Raw genomic sequence first — 20,754 nt, 5'->3', positions numbered from 1 at the left:
AATCATTCTTTATAAAAACTCTCATCACAGTAGGAATAGAAGGCCACTTTCTCAGTTTGTTAAAGAGGATCAACGAATAAGATAAACCCTGACATCATTGTGAATGGTGGTATCTTCAATATTTCATATTGAGATTAGGAACGGGGCAAAACTCTCATCCTTTATATTACCCACTATACCAGATATTCCCCACTGGTCCAGCCAGTGCAGTAAAGCAAAAGTAGAAACAAAAAGCATAAAGACTGGAAAGAAGTAAAATGGCCTTTATCCATGGATAATAACATATGATAGTCAACTTAGAAACTCCTAAAGAACCTACCAAAGAAAAAAACCACTAGAAATAACAGCAAATTTAACAAGACTGTAGGATAGAAGGCCAGTAATTAAAAAATCAAGTATATATTTTCTATGTACTGGCAACAAATGCTTAGAAATTGAAATTTTAAAGTTTTATTTACTAACGCATCAAAAAAATAAATGTAACCAAAGGCATGGAAGACCTCTGTACTGAAAACACAAGACATTGCTCAGAAAAATTAAAGATGACTTGGAGCGCCTGCATGGTTTCAGTGAGTTAAGTGTCCAACTCCTGATTTCAGCTCAGGTCATGATCTCATGGTTCGTGAGATCAAGCCCTGTATGGGGGTCTGTGCTGATCGTGCAGAGTCTGTTTGGGATTCTCTCTCCCTCCCTCTCTTTCAACATAAATAAACCTTTAAAAAATTATTTTTATTTAAAAAAATTTTTTTAAGTTTGTTTTGAGAAAGACAGCATGAGTGGGGGAAGGGCAGCTAGAGAGGGAGAGGGAGAATCCCAAGCAGGCTCTGTGCTGCCAGCACTGAGCCCGATGTGGGGCTTGAACCCACAGAGCTGTGATATCATGACCTGAGCTGAAACCAAGAATCTGATCCTTAACCGACTAAGCCACCCAGGCGCCCCAACCTTTAAAAAATTTTTAATGTTTATTTTTGAGAGAGAGAGAGACAGTGTGCGACTGGGAAGAGGGGCATAGAGAGAGGGAGACACAGAATCCATAGCAGGCTCCAGGCTCTGAGCTGTCAGTCCAGAGCCTGATGTGGGGTTCAAACTCAAACTGCAAGATCACGACCTGAGCCAAAGTCAGATGCTTAACCGACTGAGCCACCCAGATGCCCCAATAAACATTTTTTTTTTTTTTAAAGAAAAAGATGACTTAAATAGATGGGAAGATACATCATATTATGTGTTGGAAGACTCTATTATAAATGTCAGTTCTCTCCAAATTGATCTGTATATTCAACACAATCCCAATCAATATCCGGAATAATTTTTTGTAGAAATTGACAAGCTGATTTTAAAAATACAAAGAAATGCAAAGGCTCTAGATAAGCTAAAACAGTTTTGAAAAAGAACAGACTTGGAGGATGTTCACCGCCTGATTTCAAAAATTATTATTAAGCCATAGTCATTATAGCAGTGTGATGCTTTTGAAAGGATACACAAATAGATCAGTGGAACACTAGAGAGTTCAGAAATAGATCCACACATATATTGTGAATTGATTTTTAACAGAAGTCTACTATTTTTCAGTGAGGAAAGAAAAAGTCTTTTAAAATGATGCTGGATCAACTAGATGTCCATATAGAAGAAAATTAACATTGACTCCTCCTTTAGTCTATGAAAAAAGATGAAATCATAAATGTAAATATGAAAGCTATAAAGAAAACATAGAGTAATCTTAGTATGGGCAGAAGTTTCTTAAGAATACAAAACAATAAACCACACATACACAAAAAGGATAAAGACTTCATCAAAAGTAAAACTTCTGCTCTTCAAAAGATACTGTTAAGCAAATGAAAAGGCAGTCTACACACTGGGAGTGTGTGTATGTATGTGTATGTGTGTACACACACACACACACACACACACGTATTTTAACTCTTAAAACTCCATAAAAAAACAATTTTCTAGAATGGGCAAAGACCCACTTCACAAAAGAAGCTATGATGGCAAGTAAACACATGAACTATAACTCATTATTGGGAAAATGCAAATTAAAACTAAATGAAATTAAAACTGCAAATTGAAACTGTAAATGAAAACACTTTGTGATCGTGTTGGTAGTTTCTTACAATGTTAAACATATATATCAGCTGCTTATGCCCTGGCAGTTCCACTGTTAGGTATTTATTCAAGTGCAATAAAATATATATTTATACAAAGATTTTTACATAAATGTTCATCACAACTTTATTCATCAAAGCCAAAAATTTGAAGTAACCTAAATGACCATTAAGAAATGAAAGAATAAGTAAATTGTATAATGAACGCAAATCTCATAGACATGGTGTTGACAGGTGGAGGCAGGGGGTGGAGACAGCAGAAGAGTGTTAATTGTGTAGTGTGTGTGTGTGTGTGCGCGCGCGCGCACGCGCGCATGTGCATGTGTGATATTCTCAGAAACTTAACCTGTGATGAAATCATTGATTACGTAGAGCCAAAGACAAAGATGGTGTTTTTCTCTGCAAAAAGAGGCATAATGGGAATATTCTACATCTTGATTGTGGTGGCAGTTACATAGGTGTATATATCTGTCAAAACTCATCTAACTATACTTAAAATACATGCATTTTATTGCCTGTACATTATAGCTCAAAGTTAACTTAGGAGAAATGAAGTATTGGACTACCTCATTATGCCAAAAATAGCTTTCATCCCCTATGTAATTCAGTGGGCTTATTTGAAAATTTCACATAGAATATTTAATTCCCAAAGCCTGGAAAAATTAATAACAGGAATTAGTATATTTTTAACTTTAAATGGAAGATAGCATAGATGAAGAAGAAAAAAAAAGAACCAGAAATTTACATTTGAAACTTAACAGTTTGGACACCTAATTTGGGATACATTTTTAGTAAGAGATTCTTCTAGCATAGCTAATGTTTTTCTTGAAGAATAAAAACTCTAAGTTGTTTTCAGTGTGAGTTCAATAAACATGGAAAAGATAAAGTACCAAAGAATCCTTGTTCTAAATTGCTACAAATTTTCTTGGATTTGCTGTGATCATTAGTTGTCATGCATGCAGCTGTTCACATAATTAGGCCATGTGCACAAGTGTTTGTTAGCAAATTTCAGTCCTATAGTTATTCGCTTCACTAAATCTGTACTGTGACCTGCTACTGTGTTCATTTCCCAGGTTATGTTGTGTGGCATGCAGGAGGTTGACTTGGCAGATTGGCAGAGAAATACTGTGTATCGTCATTATACAAGAAACAGCAAGCAGATCATTTGGTTTTGGCAGGTATTTGCTTTTATCTTTTTGAAACAAAGTGTTCAAAGAAAATGTTTTACCATGAAACAGTAGTTTAAAAAAAGTTCATTTTTAAAATTGAACCTGCCATTTGAATTCCAAATCAGAAGTGAAGAGTTTGTTGTTTTTTTTGTCTTCCTAAATGGGAGAATGAATGACAGGATCTTCTTTAAGTAATAGTTTAATGGTAATACTTGTAGGTGTAGCATTTTTTCCCCCAGTAGTATCATAGCATTCTAAAAATTCTACTTAGTTCTGGAAGTAAATGAGGAAGTATGGGTTTTTTTTTTTAATGAGAAAGTCAGTGCAGATACATAATTCCTGTGAAGGTGATAATATGCTAGGGAATGAGAATGATCTGGAGGATAATGTCCAAGAATGACTTCCTTTTCTCTTTCCCTCCCTTGGGTCCCTTTCTTTGTTCTGTTGGTGTTTTAGCTTAAACTACAGTAGGGTGGTCTCATCCAAGTGCTGCAATACTAATATTGAAGCACAGTTTATTTTATTAGATTTTGCATTTTGTGTGTTTGAGAATTTAAAATCTTTAGGCCAGGGATTTTCTTCACATAAATCTACTAATTGAGACTCATTTGAGCAGTTTAGCGACGGAACTTCTCGTATACCTATGCTTAACTTTCACTTTCAAGTGAAAACTAAGCCTGGGACTTAGATTTACTAGAAGTGGAATCTTTTGGTAAGGATATGTGTCATTTATTTATTAATTAATACTTTAAAGAAGTGTAGACACTTGTAGAAATTTATCTTACGTACTTCAGCATATGCAAAATGGCACATACTATTTATTGCACCATTATTAGTATACTAACAGAGACCTGAAACACCTAAATGTCTGTTGGGAGGGGACTAAGTAAATAAATTATGATATATCTGCTCTGTAATTCTGTACCTTGTAATCATTCTTTTACTTTTTTTTTTAATTTGCTTATTTTTGAGAGAGAGAGAAAGAGAGAGAGCAAGCAGGGGAGGGTTAGGGAAAGAGGGAGACACAGAATCCGTAGCAGGCTCCAGACTCTAAGCTGTCAGCACAGATCCGATGTGGGGATTGAACCCACAGACTGAGATCATGACCTGAGCCGAAGTCGGATGCCCAACTGACTGAGCCATCCAGGCACCCTAGCATTCTTTCACTTCTTTTAATGCAAATTAATAAAAATATTGGAAAATATGTTTCAGTAGTTTTGAAGGGGAAAGGAACCTGTGTATAATGTGCTATTTGGTTAAAAGGAAAATTTACATTCTGTATATTCAAAGTGTATGTTGGTACAGCTGACCCTTGAACAATAAAGGGTTTGAGTTGTGCTAGTCTGCTTCTGTGCAAATTTTTTATAGTACAGTACTGTAAATGTTTCTGTAGCTTCTTTTATTACAAAAATATAGTATATGATATATATACAAAAATATGTGTTAATTGGTTATCAGTAAGGCTTCTGGTCAACAATAAGCTATTAAGTTTTGAGGAATCAAAATTTGAATGTGGATTTTCCCAAAATTTCAACTACATGGGGTATCCGCACCTCTAACCTGCTGCATTGTTCAGTGGTCAACTGTATATGAATATAGCGTCTTTGAAAAAAGGTAGAGAAAACTGGCAGCAAGGTGTGAAAGCTGTTCTTGATGCTGTACCTTTTACTACCTTTCAGTTCTGTACTGGGTGCTGTGTATATCTATTACCATTTATAAAAACTAAATAAGGGCCACCTGGCTCGCTCAGTCATAGAGCATGTGATTCTTGATCCTCAGGGTCAGGAGTTCAAGCCCCACACTGGGCACAGAGCTTAGAAGAAATAAATAAATGAATAAAAAATCAAAAGGGAATAAACCCATTTTCAAGCCTAAAATATCTGAATTGCATCACATACAGAATGTATGCAGGTGTCTGCAGTCTTCCTTTTTAGGGTCTTTACTAGCTTCCTTACTAGTCAGGGACTACTAAGAACATGAAGTTCCCTGACTTTTCCTTTGGACATTTGTATCTGTATACCTGAGAAGCTTCAGCTTGAGGTCCTGTAAATCCAAATGAGTAGTTGTGTTTTGCGAATTGAGTTTGTTTTAGGGAAAGGGTTGGTTTATGCCAGACGTGGTAATGAGCTGTTTGTGTCTTGATGAAATGTGTACCTCAACACAGTTTTATGCAGAAGTGTTTTTGGTCATTATTAGCACTTTTTGTCTCATCCTTAGGTAATGTATATTCTTGTTTACTTTTTATAAATTTTATTTTTAGGATACATTTCTACTCTTAGACTGCTCCAAAAGTTGACTTGCCTTCTATTACAAGACAATCAGATCAATTCAAATCAGTATTGCACCACATTACACATTTATGTCTGTCTTTGAAAAGATAGTAAATGAACTAAATATTTTTAACAAAATGCATCCTTGTAGTTTTCAAGTATGAAGAATCCAAAGAGTTGTGTAAATAGTATCTAGTAGGAGAAAACAGATCAAACTATTGAGAATGGCGACTGTTATAAGGGCTAAACACACAAAAAGCATATAGCACAGAGGTAGGCAGGAGCCCTAACTAGGTGCTAGCTGTGATATTGTAGCCAAACAAACAACATCTGTCCTGGTTACCTTTTAGTGGTTTGACATTTATAAGCCTCCCGTTTCCTGTCTGTATGATGGATGTAATAATACTGATGGACAATCAGTGTTGTGAGGATTAACTGAAGTAAGATCGCTGGTATATTTAACATGTGCCTAACCTTAATAATTCTTGAAGAAATTTAAGAACAATTTAAGTGTCTACTATTTTAATTACTGAAGATAATTTAGTATTTTAAAGTAAATTTGATTTTGTTACACAGTTTGTGAAAGAGACAGACAATGAAGTAAGGATGCGACTATTACAGTTTGTCACTGGAACCTGCCGTTTGCCTCTAGGAGGATTTGCCGAGCTTATGGGTAAATGCAGTTTTTCTGCAGTTTCTCTGTAGCTAACTTTGTGATGATAATGGCCTTTAGACATACAGTAGACTTGAATCTAAGGATTATTCTTCTGTGCTTTCTGTAGGGTATCTGCCAGAAGACTACTTAATGGTTACTATCAAGTACATTTGTAAGCCAATGAAAGTCTGCTTACATAGTCTGGTTGGCCATTGCTTTGCTCTTTAGGGTGATTGTGAAGGAGCAAAATTCTTTAGAGCTACGTCTCTTTCCACTAATTTAATTCCTGTTGCTGAATTTCTGCAGCAATAAGAAGCTTCTCTAGGCAGAAGCGATTTACATTGTATTCTGTGTCATTCATGATAATGTGACATGTTCAGTCATTTCACTAGTTGTCAAAACCAAAAAGTTTAAAGGACCAGATAAATTTTGTCTTGTTTTCTTGATTTAGGAAGTAATGGGCCTCAAAAATTTTGTATTGAAAAAGTTGGCAAAGACACCTGGTTACCAAGAAGCCACACGTGGTAAGTTCAAGAATCCTAAATTGAAAGGTGAAAGTCAGAGAATGTTTTGGTTTTTTTTTAAATACATAAGACCCAGTATTAGTGCTTATTCATTAACGTAGCCAGAATTTCAATTTTTAGAACATACTGATTAATACGGCATTCTGTAACTAAACCCTTTGAAATGATTTCTGTTTGGTTAATATACTGAGAAATATATCTAGTGATTCACCAGTTATTTAGAGTAACCACTATGTATAATATACGATTGAAGTGCTTCCTGCCTTTTATGAAGTTTGCACTCCCCTGGGGGAGGGAGCACAAATGACAAACAAGTAAGCTATTTGAATTCTAGGAAAGTCCTTCAAAGGAAATAAAGAGGGTGCTGTAGATAAGAACCAGAGGGAACCTCTTCTAGGTTGTGTGGTCAGGGAGATTCTCAGCATAACGTTTGAGTTGGATAAATAGCATGCTGCGGGAATAAACAGAAAAAGCACATTCTTTGTACAGGGACATTTCCAAAGACCTTGTAGTAAGAAATAATTTTTCAAGGAAATGAATGATGACTGGTGTCATTGGAACTTAGTGAATGAGAGGAGACAGGGATAAAAAGAATTTGGAAATTTAGGCAGGGCTAAATTATGTAGAACCTTGTAGGCTGTTACAAGTCACTTGGATTTCAATCTAAGGGTAGTGAGAAACCTTTGAAAAGTTTTAAATAGCAGCTAATGAGATTCAGGAAAAATCACTCTGGCAACAGAGGAGGAACTGGATTCAAGACCAAACGCAGGGAGATTAGTTAACAGAACTGTTTTAGTCATCCAGGGAAAAGAGGAGGATAATTTAGGAGGTACATGGTTCTTTTAGGAGGTGAGAACTATTTTCCTACTGAGCAGTTATTTGCCTTTTTATTGTTTTGACACTTGCATTTATGGTGCAGAAGCAATGGTAGATAAAACTAGTGCCTCAGCACAAATCAGCGCCGTGGCACCAAAATGCCGTCTCCATTGTTCAACATCACATACCTGCAGTTTAAAGCAGAAAGCAGAAAGCAAAAAGCAAAAAAAAAAAAATCTCTTTCAAGATTGTTCTTTATGAAGCAGTAAAATATACATATGTGTGTGTGTATAAATATATAGGTATACACACACACACACACACACACACACACATATACTAAATCTTGATGCTTGAGTATGTATCTCTTTAATATTCTGTATGACAAAATGAGAAGCCTGCATAAAGCACTTCTAATTCACACCAGAGAATTGTGGTTGTCTTGAGGGGAGGCTCTTTGGCAGTTGAGTTGAAAGCTGAACCAGCTTGCTCTTTTTGATGGAACACCGTTTTTATTTGAGAGAGTGACTGACAAACTGTTTATTCAGACGTGTATTTGGCAGACATTTTCTTGAAAAGTAATGAAGGAAGCTTATCACTTCAAGGGAAACAACTGACAACATTTGTTGGCAATGATAAAAGTTGAGGTTTCAGGCAAAAATTAGAATTTGGGAGAACTTGTTTATACCATCATGAGCTTGAAAGCCTTCCCAAGACTTTCTGATGAGAGTGGTGGTATTATTAAAAATGAGATTTTTTTCTATCATGTAATTCAATGTGTCAACATTTAGAAATACTTTATAACTTGGTGAATCACTGTTTCCAAATGACCAATGCATGATGTTATAAAATCATGCATGGGTGAAAAGAGCCATTCAGAGTACAAGATAAACCAATGGGTTTTACATAACAGAGTAGAAAAAGTTCTTTGGTATGATTTCAGAACCCATATTATGTATAATATTGCCAAATTTATTTAGTACAATAGTCAAGAATAATAGCCACAATGGCCTGAAAAAACTAGAGTACATCTCTGTTTTCTAACCACATATCTGTGTGGGGGCAAATTTTCATATACTGTACTTAATATAATGCAACAAATGCACATATAAATATCAGAAATCAGTTGTCTTCTATTAGGCTAGACATCAAGATTTGCAAAAATATATAACAGGGTCACTTTTTTTACCATTTTTTTTTGAAAAGTCATTTTTATCAATAAACATAATTCACATAAACAGAGCTCGTGGGAATTTGCAATATTTTAAAGTGTGAAAAGGATCATAACCAAAAAAATTTGAGGACACCAGCCTAGATTAAATTGTTGAATACAGTAAAGGAGAGATTGTTGAGGTAGAGGAGAGAGTTCAGAACAAAAGAAAGATGAAAAGAATTGAGATGCTGAGTAAAGGTTAAGGAATTAGCCTTTGATAAAACAGGAATACTTCCTTTGTTGTAATAGGAGAGGAAGAAATGTTGGATGTAAGCTGTAATTATCACTGTTGGTTTCTGTTTATTCAAAGTATGAAGTGAGGTCACTAAGAATGAAGAAAGTAAAAAAACTGAGGAGAATGAGAGTTGTCAGAGCAGACAAGTATCTACTAGAGAAATAAGGCTGAGAATGATGTGTGATATTGGATTGCCTACTTGGATCTAAAGTGACACCAATCTGTCTAGTTGTAGGATTCTCCCCTCCAGGAATTTTCAGCTGTTAGGTCCAAGGAGTGAAAACTAGAAGGCTGAATTCATTCAGTTTGAGTTTTGATTAGTTAAGTTCAAAAGGGGGAAGAGACAGGGATTTGAAAGTACTTGCAAGGTAGTGGATATAAGGATGGTCTGTAGCTTAAGTACAAAATAAGGACGGGAAGAGTCTGTGGACAGCTAGGATGGTGACAAAGTAATGGATTAATGGGTTAGCATTTTAATTGAAGGAAGCTGGAAAGACAGAATTGAGTTTTTGAGGGTGGCTCGGTTGGTTGAACATCTGACTCGATTTTGGCACAGGTCATGATCTCAGTCATGGGATCAAGCCCTGTGTCAGACTGTGCTGGGCATGGAGTCAGCTTGAGATTCTCTCCCTCTCCCTCTGCCCCCACACCTTGTGCTTGTGCACTCAAAAAAAAAAAAAAAAGTGGAATTTTTTTTAATTAGAAATTTCCTGCTGGTGATGACAAGGTTCAAGGTATGTTATCCTAAAGTCAGTAAATGAGAGGAACAGGTCACTGAAGATGAGAACTTAGGAGGTCATGCATGGGTGTTGCGTATCATCAAGTGAATGAGAGGACAACCATGAACCCAGGTGCCAGAACTTTCAGTGAATGAAAGGAATATGACCAAGAGGTCAACAGAGGGTAGCCAAAAGTTCAGAAAAAGGTTGCATAGCTAGATTGTATGTGCCTCACAGGAGGGAAGTTTTACTGCTTGGCTGCAGGAAAATGGTTATGTTTCAGACTAGCTGGGTTTTTAGTTAAGGCAAGTTATTAAGACCTTAGAAAACTGCAAATCATAAAACAGTTCAGAGGAATGGAGATCTGAGCTGGAAGAAAGGGAAAAGGTGAGGATTTAATTCAGATCAGTGGAATACAGTTAACGGTACTGGGATGAGAATTTGTATGAACATAGATCCCGAGACACCAGAGTTTAGTAGTGACAAAGGTAAACACTGCTATGATCTATGGCGGAAGTCTTGATAATTCTCGGAATGAGTTCTGCTGTCCTCTCCAATGCTTTGCTTATTGAGGTGGCCACTTTCAGAGCAGAGGCTGTATACACTGGTATAGAAAACCAACAGTCCATTGCAAAAGTATTGGTAGGGTCTTCCATTTTTATAGGTTAAGTAGAAGTATCAAATTTGACTCAGCTGGAACTAAAACAAAAGGTAAACTAAAACAGTATTCTGATATCTATATAGTAAGTACCCTCTAAGATGAAGAGATTTTGGTGTGTCTCTGTCCTTTGGCTGGTGTCTTAAAATAGAACCCTGTTTCGGATGTTTTCAAGTAATGTACTTTCTTATGTAGTTAACTCAACATTTACTAAATGAAATGGATAAGTGTTAAAAGAGTAGGGATGACTGCCCCTCATGGGTGTTAGAACATAATGGAAGAAACTAGTCAGTCATAATACAGAGCAAAGAAAATGCTAAAAGCAAAATAAAAAGAGCTTATGGAGAGGAGAATTGTTAAGTCTGTATAAGATACTCAAGGAGAATTCTTGGAGGAAGTTTTAGCAGTTGGACTGCTTCTTAGTGAATTAATACTTTCATATCGGGAAAAAGGTATTCCCAATCGTGAGAGAGCCATAAGAGCATGTTGTGAAACAGAAAAGCATGTGATATTTTGGGAAAACATTAAATTAATTGATGGGGGGCTATACCAAACAGCTTCCTTCCCCCATACCTTCAATCCATAGTAATTAGAAAACTAAGAGGTTTTTTTTTGTTTTTGTAATGGAAGACTCCATGAATTTGTGTTGTCATTCTTGTGCAGGGGCCATGCTAACCTCTGTATAGTTCCAATTTTAGAATAGCACAACAAAGGTTTTTTAAACTGGCAAGTCTTTTTTATGAAAGGACCTCTGGCAGTGGTGTAATAAGGCTAGATGGGTTGTGGAGAAGTCAGGAAAAAAATGGATGCAAGATCAGTAGACAGGAAATTTTGATGGTCCATATAAGAGATGTTGGGGAAGTAGAGACACACGAGTGCAGTTGCCAACACAAACGATCTGGATGGAAGAGATACAGAGATTCAGTAAAGAGAAAGAATTTGGCAAAGGCTATATTTGAAAGATGTAAGAATTAGAAAGTGACTGGTTGTCTTAATATAGGACTGTATTGAAAAATTTTTTATTGACTTCAGCTATCAGTGTGACGGGGGCATGGGGGAGAGAAGGTACATGGTCTGCTTAATTGCTACCGTTAATAGATTTAACTTTTCATACAAAGAGAATAAAACGGTGTTCTCAGGCCATTTTAATTGGCTGCCTTGTTTCAGAAACTCAAAAGGCTCTTGATTATTAAGTTTCCTGACTCTTAAGCAGGAGTGGAGGAGACAAGGGCAGAGGGAGAGTAGTAGGAGGAAACCTAGATAATCTATAGAAATCTTCCATGTGAGAAAATGAAAATACAGAATGGTTTTACCTACATTAGAGCTGTTTCACTAGATAGAGGGGAAACTAAAACCCTAGACCCTCCCTCCACCCAAATCTTAATTCAGCTAAACAGAGCAGCGAATTCTTTTAAGTATGGCAGGAATGGAAGCACTAAAGTATGTATTTGTTTACTGGCTTCCCTCCCCCCCCCCAAATATAAGTTCCACAAGGATAGGAACTTAGTTTTTTATCATTCTATCACCAGCTCCTGGACAAATATCTGATATATAGTAGATTCTTAATAACTGGTAAGTGAATGAAATAAATGGACTTAAAAACCGAAGAGAAGTTAGAGGGACTTATGACAACTTGCAATGTCAGTTTTTTCTGGGAAATGTTAAAATATTTTTATGAGTAAAAAATCTGTATGTGTTAATATAATAGTAAATTGTTAGAATACCTGTGGCAAAATTTTTAGATCTCCTCTATCCATTTAGTTTGTCAAATGTGCTTTAAACAATATTGTATTAGAAATCTTTTCAGAGTTTGTTTTATTAAAAACACATCTGTTTTTGTTTTTGTTCAGTTTTAATCGCTTGGATCTACCACCATATAAGAGTTATGAACAACTAAAGGAAAAACTTCTTTTTGCAATAGAAGAGACAGAGGGATTTGGACAAGAATGAATGTGGCTTCTTGTCTTGGAGGAGCTCTTGCATTTAAATACCCCAGCCAAGAAAAATTGCACAGATAGTGTATATAAGCTGTTCATTCTGTACAGTGAATTTTCTGAACCTCTCAAAGTATAAATGTTTTCCGTTCTTCCACAGAAATATGCAAAACAGTTCATCCTTTTCTACTTTATTTATTGTTCCCTTGAAGTGACTGACTAGGAAAAAGATCATCCTTAAATTTTGAAGCAAGCAAGAGACTTTATTAAAAAAAAAGTATATATCTATATAAGCATATATGATAATGGCTCTAGTTTTATAGAGCTCTGGGTATATTAAACATGACAGCCGTTCATTCAAAAATAATCTGGATTTGCTTTACCTTGTTTCTATTATCCAGAGAAAAAAGTACAAATTGCTTCATGATCTTCTCCCTTACTTAACACCTCCTGAGGGTGTTTAGTTGCATGGCTGTTCAGGAAGGTATTAAGGGCTTAGGCCAAATCTTACTTTGAGTATGTTAAAAAAAAATGCTGCTGGCTTTTCTGAAGACAGGCATTTGAACCTGTCAATTTGTTTTAAATAAGTACAATAGTTGAAAAATTTCCCTCTTTGCTATATCACTAATACATAGTAATGAATGAAACCCTAACTTAAATGTAAGGCACATACTAGATCCAAAGCCATTTAGTTTATTCTAGAGATTGGAAAGAATTCATTAGGCAGCAAAGAGGTTTGTTTACATGTTACTTTGGGATGCTAGGTATTTGTGGAGTTAAAAAGAATCAGGTACTTAATGTACTTTTGTTTTTAAATCTGTGATGTTCTTTAAATTTAACTCATAATAAATTGATGCGGTTTGATACTTAGGAACATATAATAAGGTAATGTGAACAATTTTGCTTTTGTGTTCAAAGTTTTGGTTTTATAAAACTGGATGGACTGAAGAGTTGTGTAAGCATTTGAACACTCAAATGAGTCTATTTTCTATTAGTGTTCGAATATCTTCATTCCTCTTAAATTCATGAAAATTTTATCTGAATTATATAAGCATATTAAAAAATCTTTTGGTTCCCCACCCCCCTTTTTACACAGATCATTATTTTTGTCCTAATAACTTTTTAATTTTTCATTATCAAGGGCATTTGCTGAACTACAAAGATGTATAACAAATTAAAATCTGATGTGAATGATATTAATGCTATTTTAGCAAACTGGGCTTCCTTACTAATACAGAAATTTTAATTTCCATTTGTATCATTTCAATATGCAGTGTAAATTTCATTCAGTTTTTTATAACGACAGAACGGACATCTTACAATGTTATGTGTAACATATTTAACTGCTAAGTACATACAGAAAATACTATACAATTTAATTTCCCTAAACAGTTTTTGTTCTGCCAAAATTTTATTTTTCTACATATTAGATTGTGTTCTGCACTTCAGAGTTCATAGTAAAGATGAAATAAAGGCAGTGATCCACTATGTTGAATAGACTCCTTTCCCAAATCCTAGTCTGACACTGGCTATTTTGAAGCATAAAGAATTAAAAACAAATGCTAATGTATATGGCATTATGTGACAGAGGGTGACCAATCTTCAAAAGGGCTAAGTTACACCATAGAAAGCACCACTGCTGAATGAATTTTGCCATGACAGAAGTTCTCGAACATCATTCAGTGGAGGTATGTGAGAATACAATTAGCAGATTTGACTGAAGACAGGCTTTCAGGGTGCTGAACCTCTATCCTTTCTTCAGGTAAGAAATTAGATGACGCTACACAGAACTCACAGACCAAACCAGCTTTCTGAAAAAAGCTATTTGGGAGAACTTATTAGGGCCTTCTACCTTTCATACCCAATTGCAGAAATCCAGGCCTACAGGCAGGACTTATTATGTCCTGATTTATATACTCAGTGGCAGTGAGAGAAACCAAAGATGTAGCCATCTCTCACCTTTTCCCCTGTCTTCCCATCCTGGTCCTGTGCTGCACTAGACAGGCTCACTATGCCTGAAATGAAAAAACAGGCAAAAACAATGAGGCTCAGAGACAGATTCATAGTTATTTCATTTCAGCAAAACTTAACGGCACCACCAAACTGAGCCCAGTGAACGGATCACAGGAACAACAGTTTCATCAATCAGATTAGTATCTTCCAAAGAGAGCAGCTACAAGGGTATTTTGGTTTTAGTGCTTCCTAGGCAGTTTAAGCTCAGAGAGTTATTAATAAACCTTTTGCGCCTTGCAGCCTTCAGTTAACCACCCACCTTTTCTCTTCAAAACTAGATAGGGTGGTATGTGTCAAAATAACCACTAGGCAATTTTGCTTTTGTTAAAAATGACCCCTGACTGGTAAGTTGCATCTGGACTGGGAAATCTCCAGATACTTGATGCTGCTGTAAGGTCATTTTCTGAAATGTAAGGAGTCCTGACATTGACTTTCTGGCTTAGCTATGGTTCCTATCCTTACAGCTTTCTGAGTAAACTGGTGCCACATGAAGCCTTTTGCAGACTTTGAGTCTGAGGGTTTGGTTTAACCTAAGAAGATCCCCTGGTGAACCTGCAGAAGTAAAAAAATCTTCTCGTTGAAATATGTAGATGAGAGAACAAAGGTCTTCTAACACTCCCAGTTTTCTTAATCCATTGATCTTAAAAGCCAAACTTAAGATATTAACTGGGGATTTGGACATCTCAAGGGAAAAGCCCGGACCATATCAGAGCAGCTCACGAAGGCTCCTCTGTACCAAGTGTATTCTCCTCAGTCACAGGATAAAACACACTGTTCACTGCTCTCAGAGGGCAGTGCAATGGACCAGAAGAGGGCATTCATTCAAATGGTGTCATGGCCCTGACAAAGTAATCCACCCCTATTTTTTCTTCCCAACAATGCTCTGGCACATAGTCCAAAATAAATTTTACGGTGAATGTCACATGAAAGCAAAACAATACCCTCCCAAATAATGTAGTACCAAAAACACACATCAAAAAGTGGGATCTCCTAAATTCCAAAATTTCTCTTCCTAATCTCAACCAAGAACTCAGATAATACCATTTAAAAATATTTACTGATTGGGGCGCCTGGGTGGCTCAGTCGGTTAAGCGTCTGACTTCGGCTCAGGTCATGATCTCACAGTTCATGGGTTTGAGCCCCGCGTCGGGCTCTGTGCTGACAGCTCAGAGCCTGGAGTCTGTTTCAGATTCTGTGTCTCCCTCTCTCTCTGCCCCTCCCCTGTTCACTCTGTCTCAAGAATAAACAAAAAAAATTTTTTTTAATATTTACTGATAAATCTTTTACATGTTCTCTTTCATCGTCACAACTCCCTAAGGTTGGTGTGTCTGCTTTTTCTTTGTTGTGGTGATGCTTATAGGTAAGAAAGTGCATCTGAAAGAAGTCATTTTTACAAAGTCCATAGCTAGTTCAGTCTGTGATTAAACACTCGGGAAAATTTTGCTAACAAGTTAACAGAGCTTTCAGATTTTTTATAGAGTAGCCACTTTTCAAATCCATATTTATTCTCAATCCTCAAAAGAACGAAATTAGGATACCCACAAGAAGAGGTAATTATAATCACCAACAGCCCATGTCTATAATATGTTAAGAATACTGCAAACATCTGTCCACATGTGTGTGAGGAAATCAGCATCTCAAACTAGCAATCACGTCTGGAACATACACAAGAACAGTTAAGTGGGGACTGCACAGGAAGAAGAATAAATGGGGTCCTAGGGTTTTTCCCCAAAAGTAGTAGGTCTCACTGTGGGTGAGGAAATGCCAAGAACCACTGTAAAACCTGGTGAATCAAACTCCTGGAAAGTCAAAAAGTAGAGACAAAGTGCACATAAATCAGAATCTTAAGAGCCATACCACATCTTGGAGAAGTGAGCTTATCCCTTATTATTAGAAGGAAGATAATAGCTCTATAAATTAGACCCAGCAACCACACACTCCTGGGTATGGATATAACTTGTACCTAATGTTCATAGGAGCCAAAGATTGGAAACAGCCTAAATACTCTTCAGTGAATGGTTAAACAGGTACACTAAATACAGTGAAATAGAATCAACAGTGCAAAGGAATCAACCACTGACTAGATTTAGATCTTAAAGGAATTAGGTCACATGAAAAAAACCAATTCTCAAAAGGTCACATACACTATGATTCCATTTTATGACACTCTTGAAGACAAAATTATAAAGGAGAGATTAGTGGTTACCAGGATTAGGGATGGTGGTAAGGAGGGAAGGTGGATGGGTGTGACCATAAAAGGATAGCACTAGAGTTTTTTGTGACTTGGTGGAACGGTTGTATAGCTTGATTGTAGTGTCAGCTAAAAATCTACATGTGACGTAATTACATAGAACACACACACGTGAGAGCATTTAGAAGTAAAATCTGAATCAGGTCTGTGGGCTATACCCATTTCCTGGTTTTGATACTGTACTATAGTTCTATGTTACCTCTGGGACTGCTGTACCTTTTCCCGCTCAACTCCCTATGAATCTATGATTTCAAAGCAAAAATTTAATAGCGCTAAAAAATATCAGATGACTCCCCCTCCCCCCGCCAAAGGCTCTCTCACTGAATTTCACAAAAACTACTTACCAGAAGTTATCCTTGAACGAATCAAAACCCCTCACTTCCCATTTGATTAGTTGGTATGGCTGGTAACTACACACACACACACACACAAATCACAGCTTCAAAAAATATTAAAAGTCCCTCTAATGAGAAAATTAAAAATGAGAAATTTTCAGATGAAAATGCTGAAAACAATTTTTTAACACACTATACTGATATGAGTTAAATATAAACTGTAGAAACAAAAAAATTCAAATTAGAAATTCAAAAAGAACTGGACAAACTACATGAAAACGTGAAATGCCTGCTGACTGGAATCAGAAAAAAAAAAAAAAAAACAAGAAAAAGACAAACATCTCGGAAGGAATGTATCAGAGGAAGAAAATGAGACCTGGGAGAAATAAGGAACATGGGAGGAACAAACTCAGACAAGAAAATGAAAGAAATTAAAAAAAAAAAAAATCAGAGAAGTTTAAAAAATTAGGCAAAGAAGATCTAACATATAATTAAAATCACTGGAAAAAAGATGGAAAAGTGGTTCTCAAAGTGTAGTAAGATAAATCTTGAATAAGGGACAATTGAAGATAACTGGACCGTCCTCTTCAAAAAGTCAATGAATGATGTGAGGAAAAAAAAAAAAGATGGGAGAACTGTTCTGGATTTTTAAAAGTGTAAGACATTCTGGGACATTTGAGAAAATCTGAAAATAGCTGGATATTAGATGTTAAAAGAATTACTGTTAACTTTTTATTGTGATAATGGGTTTTTGTTTAAAGGATGTCCTGATTCTAAGAAAACGCATGCTGAAATATCTAGGGATGAAATATGTTATCTACAATTAATTCCAAAACTTCAGAAATATGTATATATAAATATGTGAATATATACACATGTAAGTAAAATATAGCAAAAGATTAGCAACTGGAGATGAAGTTTTCAAGTTCGAACATACATACACATCCTGGTTTTATCGAGGATAACACAGAAACAGCCCCTACCAATAGAGTTTACTTTAACAATACAATTCCCAAATCCTTTGGGGGAAAACCCACCTCTACACATACTTTGGTTTATCTAAGTGACATTCAAGATTATCCTTTTTATAAAACAGTTCTGCAGTGGGGGCATCCCAGCCTCAAGTAGTACTGTCCTATTTAAAACATCTTCATTTCTATTTCACCCTTGAGTTCTGCGTTCCTTTCACATTAGAAAATAGAATTTGGGTTTTGTCTAGTGACAAAAATCAGTCCTCCACTTGCGGGTCTATGTCACATTAAAAGAAGAAACCACTCCCATTTTCCGTCCTCTCCTGACTTGAGTTTTTTCCTTATGCAGGTTGGTTCCAAGATCCATCACTTAACTACTTTATACCAAGAACCCTCAACATCCTAACCTCCTAATTTTCACTGCACCTTCTCTGCAAGATCTCAACTTTGCATCAGTCCAACTTGACAATGCATTCCCCCAATACCACCTCTTAAACAAAACTTTCTTTTATTGATGTCCCATTCTGATGTGATCCATTCTCCCTTAGAAGTCTTACACCACTTTGTATTGTTGGTGTCCTAAGTGCACAATATCTCTGCCTCTGAGCCAGGGAGATGTCCTTACCACTCTTATGGCAATTATTTCTTTTGCCTTGTTACCTGTGAAGAAACTTAAGATTTTGTATATTTAAATTTGTTAAATGGTTACATTAAAGAAACTGAGAAAACAGCCATAGAACACATTTATGGTTTATATGTTATTTATGTATTATCTTTGTAATGTGATGAAAAGGCAGTGTTTCTTAGATACTTCATGTACTTTCTTCTCTGACAAATTCTCATTTCTGGTCACTGAAACCTGTAAGCAACTGAGCAGCTTCTGTCTGTATCTAAAATGGAAAAATACACGTTATAAATAAACAGCACAGCATAGACATCAACTTGTGAAATCTAAGTTCATAAAGTGGGCTCTGGTTTGTTTCTAAGAGTTCCCAAAAACCAGGATAGCACATTGTAAAAATAAAATTTAACAGTGACTGGGTAAGACTCTTCCATGTTAATACACATCCGTTGCCTTTGGTTTTAGAAATCTTATTTGATCTGTCATGTATGTCAAACAGGAATAAGGCAGCAAGTAACTCATAACATCTGTTAATAGTAACTAAACATTTGCATACAGAAATTAATGGAAATGTTAATGAACTCACATTTGAAATGAATACTCTTGTTTTCAACAATGTGCATTTAGATAGTTTTTAAAGAAGTTCTTACTTCACATTTAATAGTGCCTCAATAGAAACCTATCTGCCTTAATTTATTGGAGATGTGTTACCTGTTTATCCTCCTCTGTGTGTGCTGGATAGTCCTTGGCTTTCATTAGCCAGAAGGCAGCAAGCTTTTTGTTGTGTAACTTCAAATAGGTCTTTCCTAAAAGAAGCAAGTTTTTGCTGTAGAAATTTGGATCCACTGTATAGAAGAAAGAAAAATTTATTTCAGATGACATACTTGTAGAGGCTTAATTTTTTCAGTCTAAATTCCAATAATAAATTTATGTGGTCAATAAAAGATTAGGCTAACTCGAATTCTTTTATTCAACTATTCCTATCTCAGAAAAATGCTGGTTAAGTATCATTCATTCAGTGTCTACTACATGATGGGAGAAGTAACAGGTAATGGGAGCCAAGGAGGAGCTTCTAAACCAGATATGGTCCTTAAAGAAAGGTTGCTCAGGAGAACTGACCTGGAGTAAACTGACCTAGAGTAAAACCTGGAGATGACTATAATTATTGAGGATTTTTTTTAGCTCTGTAAGACATGACCATGCTTTTTTCTCAACACCCCAAACCCTTATTCCTTTAAGGCTCTAGGTTTTATTTGGCAATTATGCTTCTAAATCCCTCTGAGGAAATTTTATTCCCAAATTCATATTCATGATCTATAGATCTACCACCATAACAGGTTATCAGTGAAAGACAGTAATAGAGCATATCAGAATATATTACTGACAGTTTAACATGCAGACTCAATTCTTTATAAGAAATGTTTTTTTTAAATGCTTTGCTATCAGAAAAGCATTTGAACAAGTCCATATAAGTAGGCTCTCTAATACAGTCTTTAATATTCTTCTGATTAATTTTATAGAAATAAAATTACAGTGGTTTCTTGGGTGTATTTGGTAACATATGCTTATGTCCTTTACTTTTCTAGTTTGTGCTATTAAATTTAAAAAGGAAGAACTTAGGATGGGCTGGTGTCAGTTTTGTAGGGCTGGCCATTTCTTCAAAGCAAGAGTGACATGAAACTCTTCACAAAAGAAGACAATATCTGTAACAAAACAAAAACTGGCCTGGTTTAAAAACAAGACGTCTTATTTAAGTGCTATTTGAAAGTTGCTAAAAGAGTAAATCTTAGAAAAATTTTTAAAAATGTGGTAGTCATTAACTAGACTTATTGTAATCATTTACAACATACAAGAATCCTTATGCTGTACACCTGAAACTAACATAATGTAGTATGTCAATTATGTCTCAATAAAAAAATTTTAAACATTTAAATACATAATAAATGTTCCTAATCCGCTGTATAATCTTGAATAAGAGAGTTAACATGTCAAAGCCTCCTCTCAAAAGGAAGGTTGAATTATATCAAATAAAGGACCATTCCAGAACTGTAGCTCTAAATTCAGCAGCAACCTACTTCTTCCTCAGGTGATCTTTACTGAATAAAGACTAACAAATATTTGATAATGTCTACTGCAAAAAGAAGTAGATCAGAATAAGTAATATTTTATTTTAAAAATTTCTATTATAGGGGTGGCTCAGTCAGTTAAGTGTCCAACTTCAGCTCAGGTCACGATCTCATGGTTCATGAGTTTGTGCCCTACAGCGG

The 20,754-nt window shown here is 35.8% G+C and overlaps 2 protein-coding genes and 1 non-coding gene across 13 annotated transcripts in view; 1 reads left to right on the top strand and 2 right to left on the bottom strand.

Annotated features, from left to right (window-relative positions):
• WWP1 (WW domain containing E3 ubiquitin protein ligase 1) overlaps positions 1-19,433 on the top strand; it is a 139,123-nt gene extending 119,690 nt beyond the window's left edge. For 9 of the 10 annotated variants that reach the window (XM_053208280.1, XM_053208277.1, XM_027064286.2 and 6 more), the window contains 4 exons: positions 3,176-3,280; positions 6,118-6,214; positions 6,648-6,720; positions 12,212-13,783. In XM_053208280.1, coding sequence (XP_053064255.1) covers positions 3,176-3,280; positions 6,118-6,214; positions 6,648-6,720; positions 12,212-12,311 — 375 coding nt within the window. In that variant the 3' untranslated portion in view covers positions 12,312-13,783. Of the gene's footprint in view, positions 1-3,175; positions 3,281-6,117; positions 6,215-6,647; positions 6,721-12,211; positions 13,784-18,214 lie in introns of those variants that run through there. The other variant, XM_053208283.1, reaches the window with a different exon arrangement.
• LOC113600729 (U6 spliceosomal RNA) lies at positions 10,979-11,082 on the bottom strand. The gene has a single exon (XR_003421840.1). It is a non-coding gene; the product is annotated as a U6 spliceosomal RNA (small nuclear RNA).
• RMDN1 (regulator of microtubule dynamics 1) overlaps positions 18,609-20,754 on the bottom strand; it is a 54,142-nt gene continuing 51,996 nt past the window's right edge. Inside the window, exons 9-10 of one of the 2 annotated variants that reach the window (XM_015074738.3) lie at positions 19,199-19,332; positions 18,609-18,755 (exon numbers count right to left, since the gene is read on the bottom strand). In XM_015074738.3, the coding sequence (XP_014930224.1) occupies positions 18,705-18,755; positions 19,199-19,332 (185 nt within the window). In that variant the 3' untranslated portion in view covers positions 18,609-18,704. Of the gene's footprint in view, positions 18,756-19,198; positions 19,333-20,754 lie in introns of those variants that run through there. The other variant, XR_008292648.1, reaches the window with a different exon arrangement.

The sequence above is a fragment of the Acinonyx jubatus genome, chromosome F2 (assembly GCF_027475565.1).
Source record: "Acinonyx jubatus isolate Ajub_Pintada_27869175 chromosome F2, VMU_Ajub_asm_v1.0, whole genome shotgun sequence".
In the NCBI taxonomy this organism is placed as follows: Eukaryota; Metazoa; Chordata; class Mammalia; order Carnivora; family Felidae; genus Acinonyx; species Acinonyx jubatus.
Note: the sequence above shows the minus strand (reverse complement) of the source record. Positions and strands in the feature narration are given on the sequence as shown.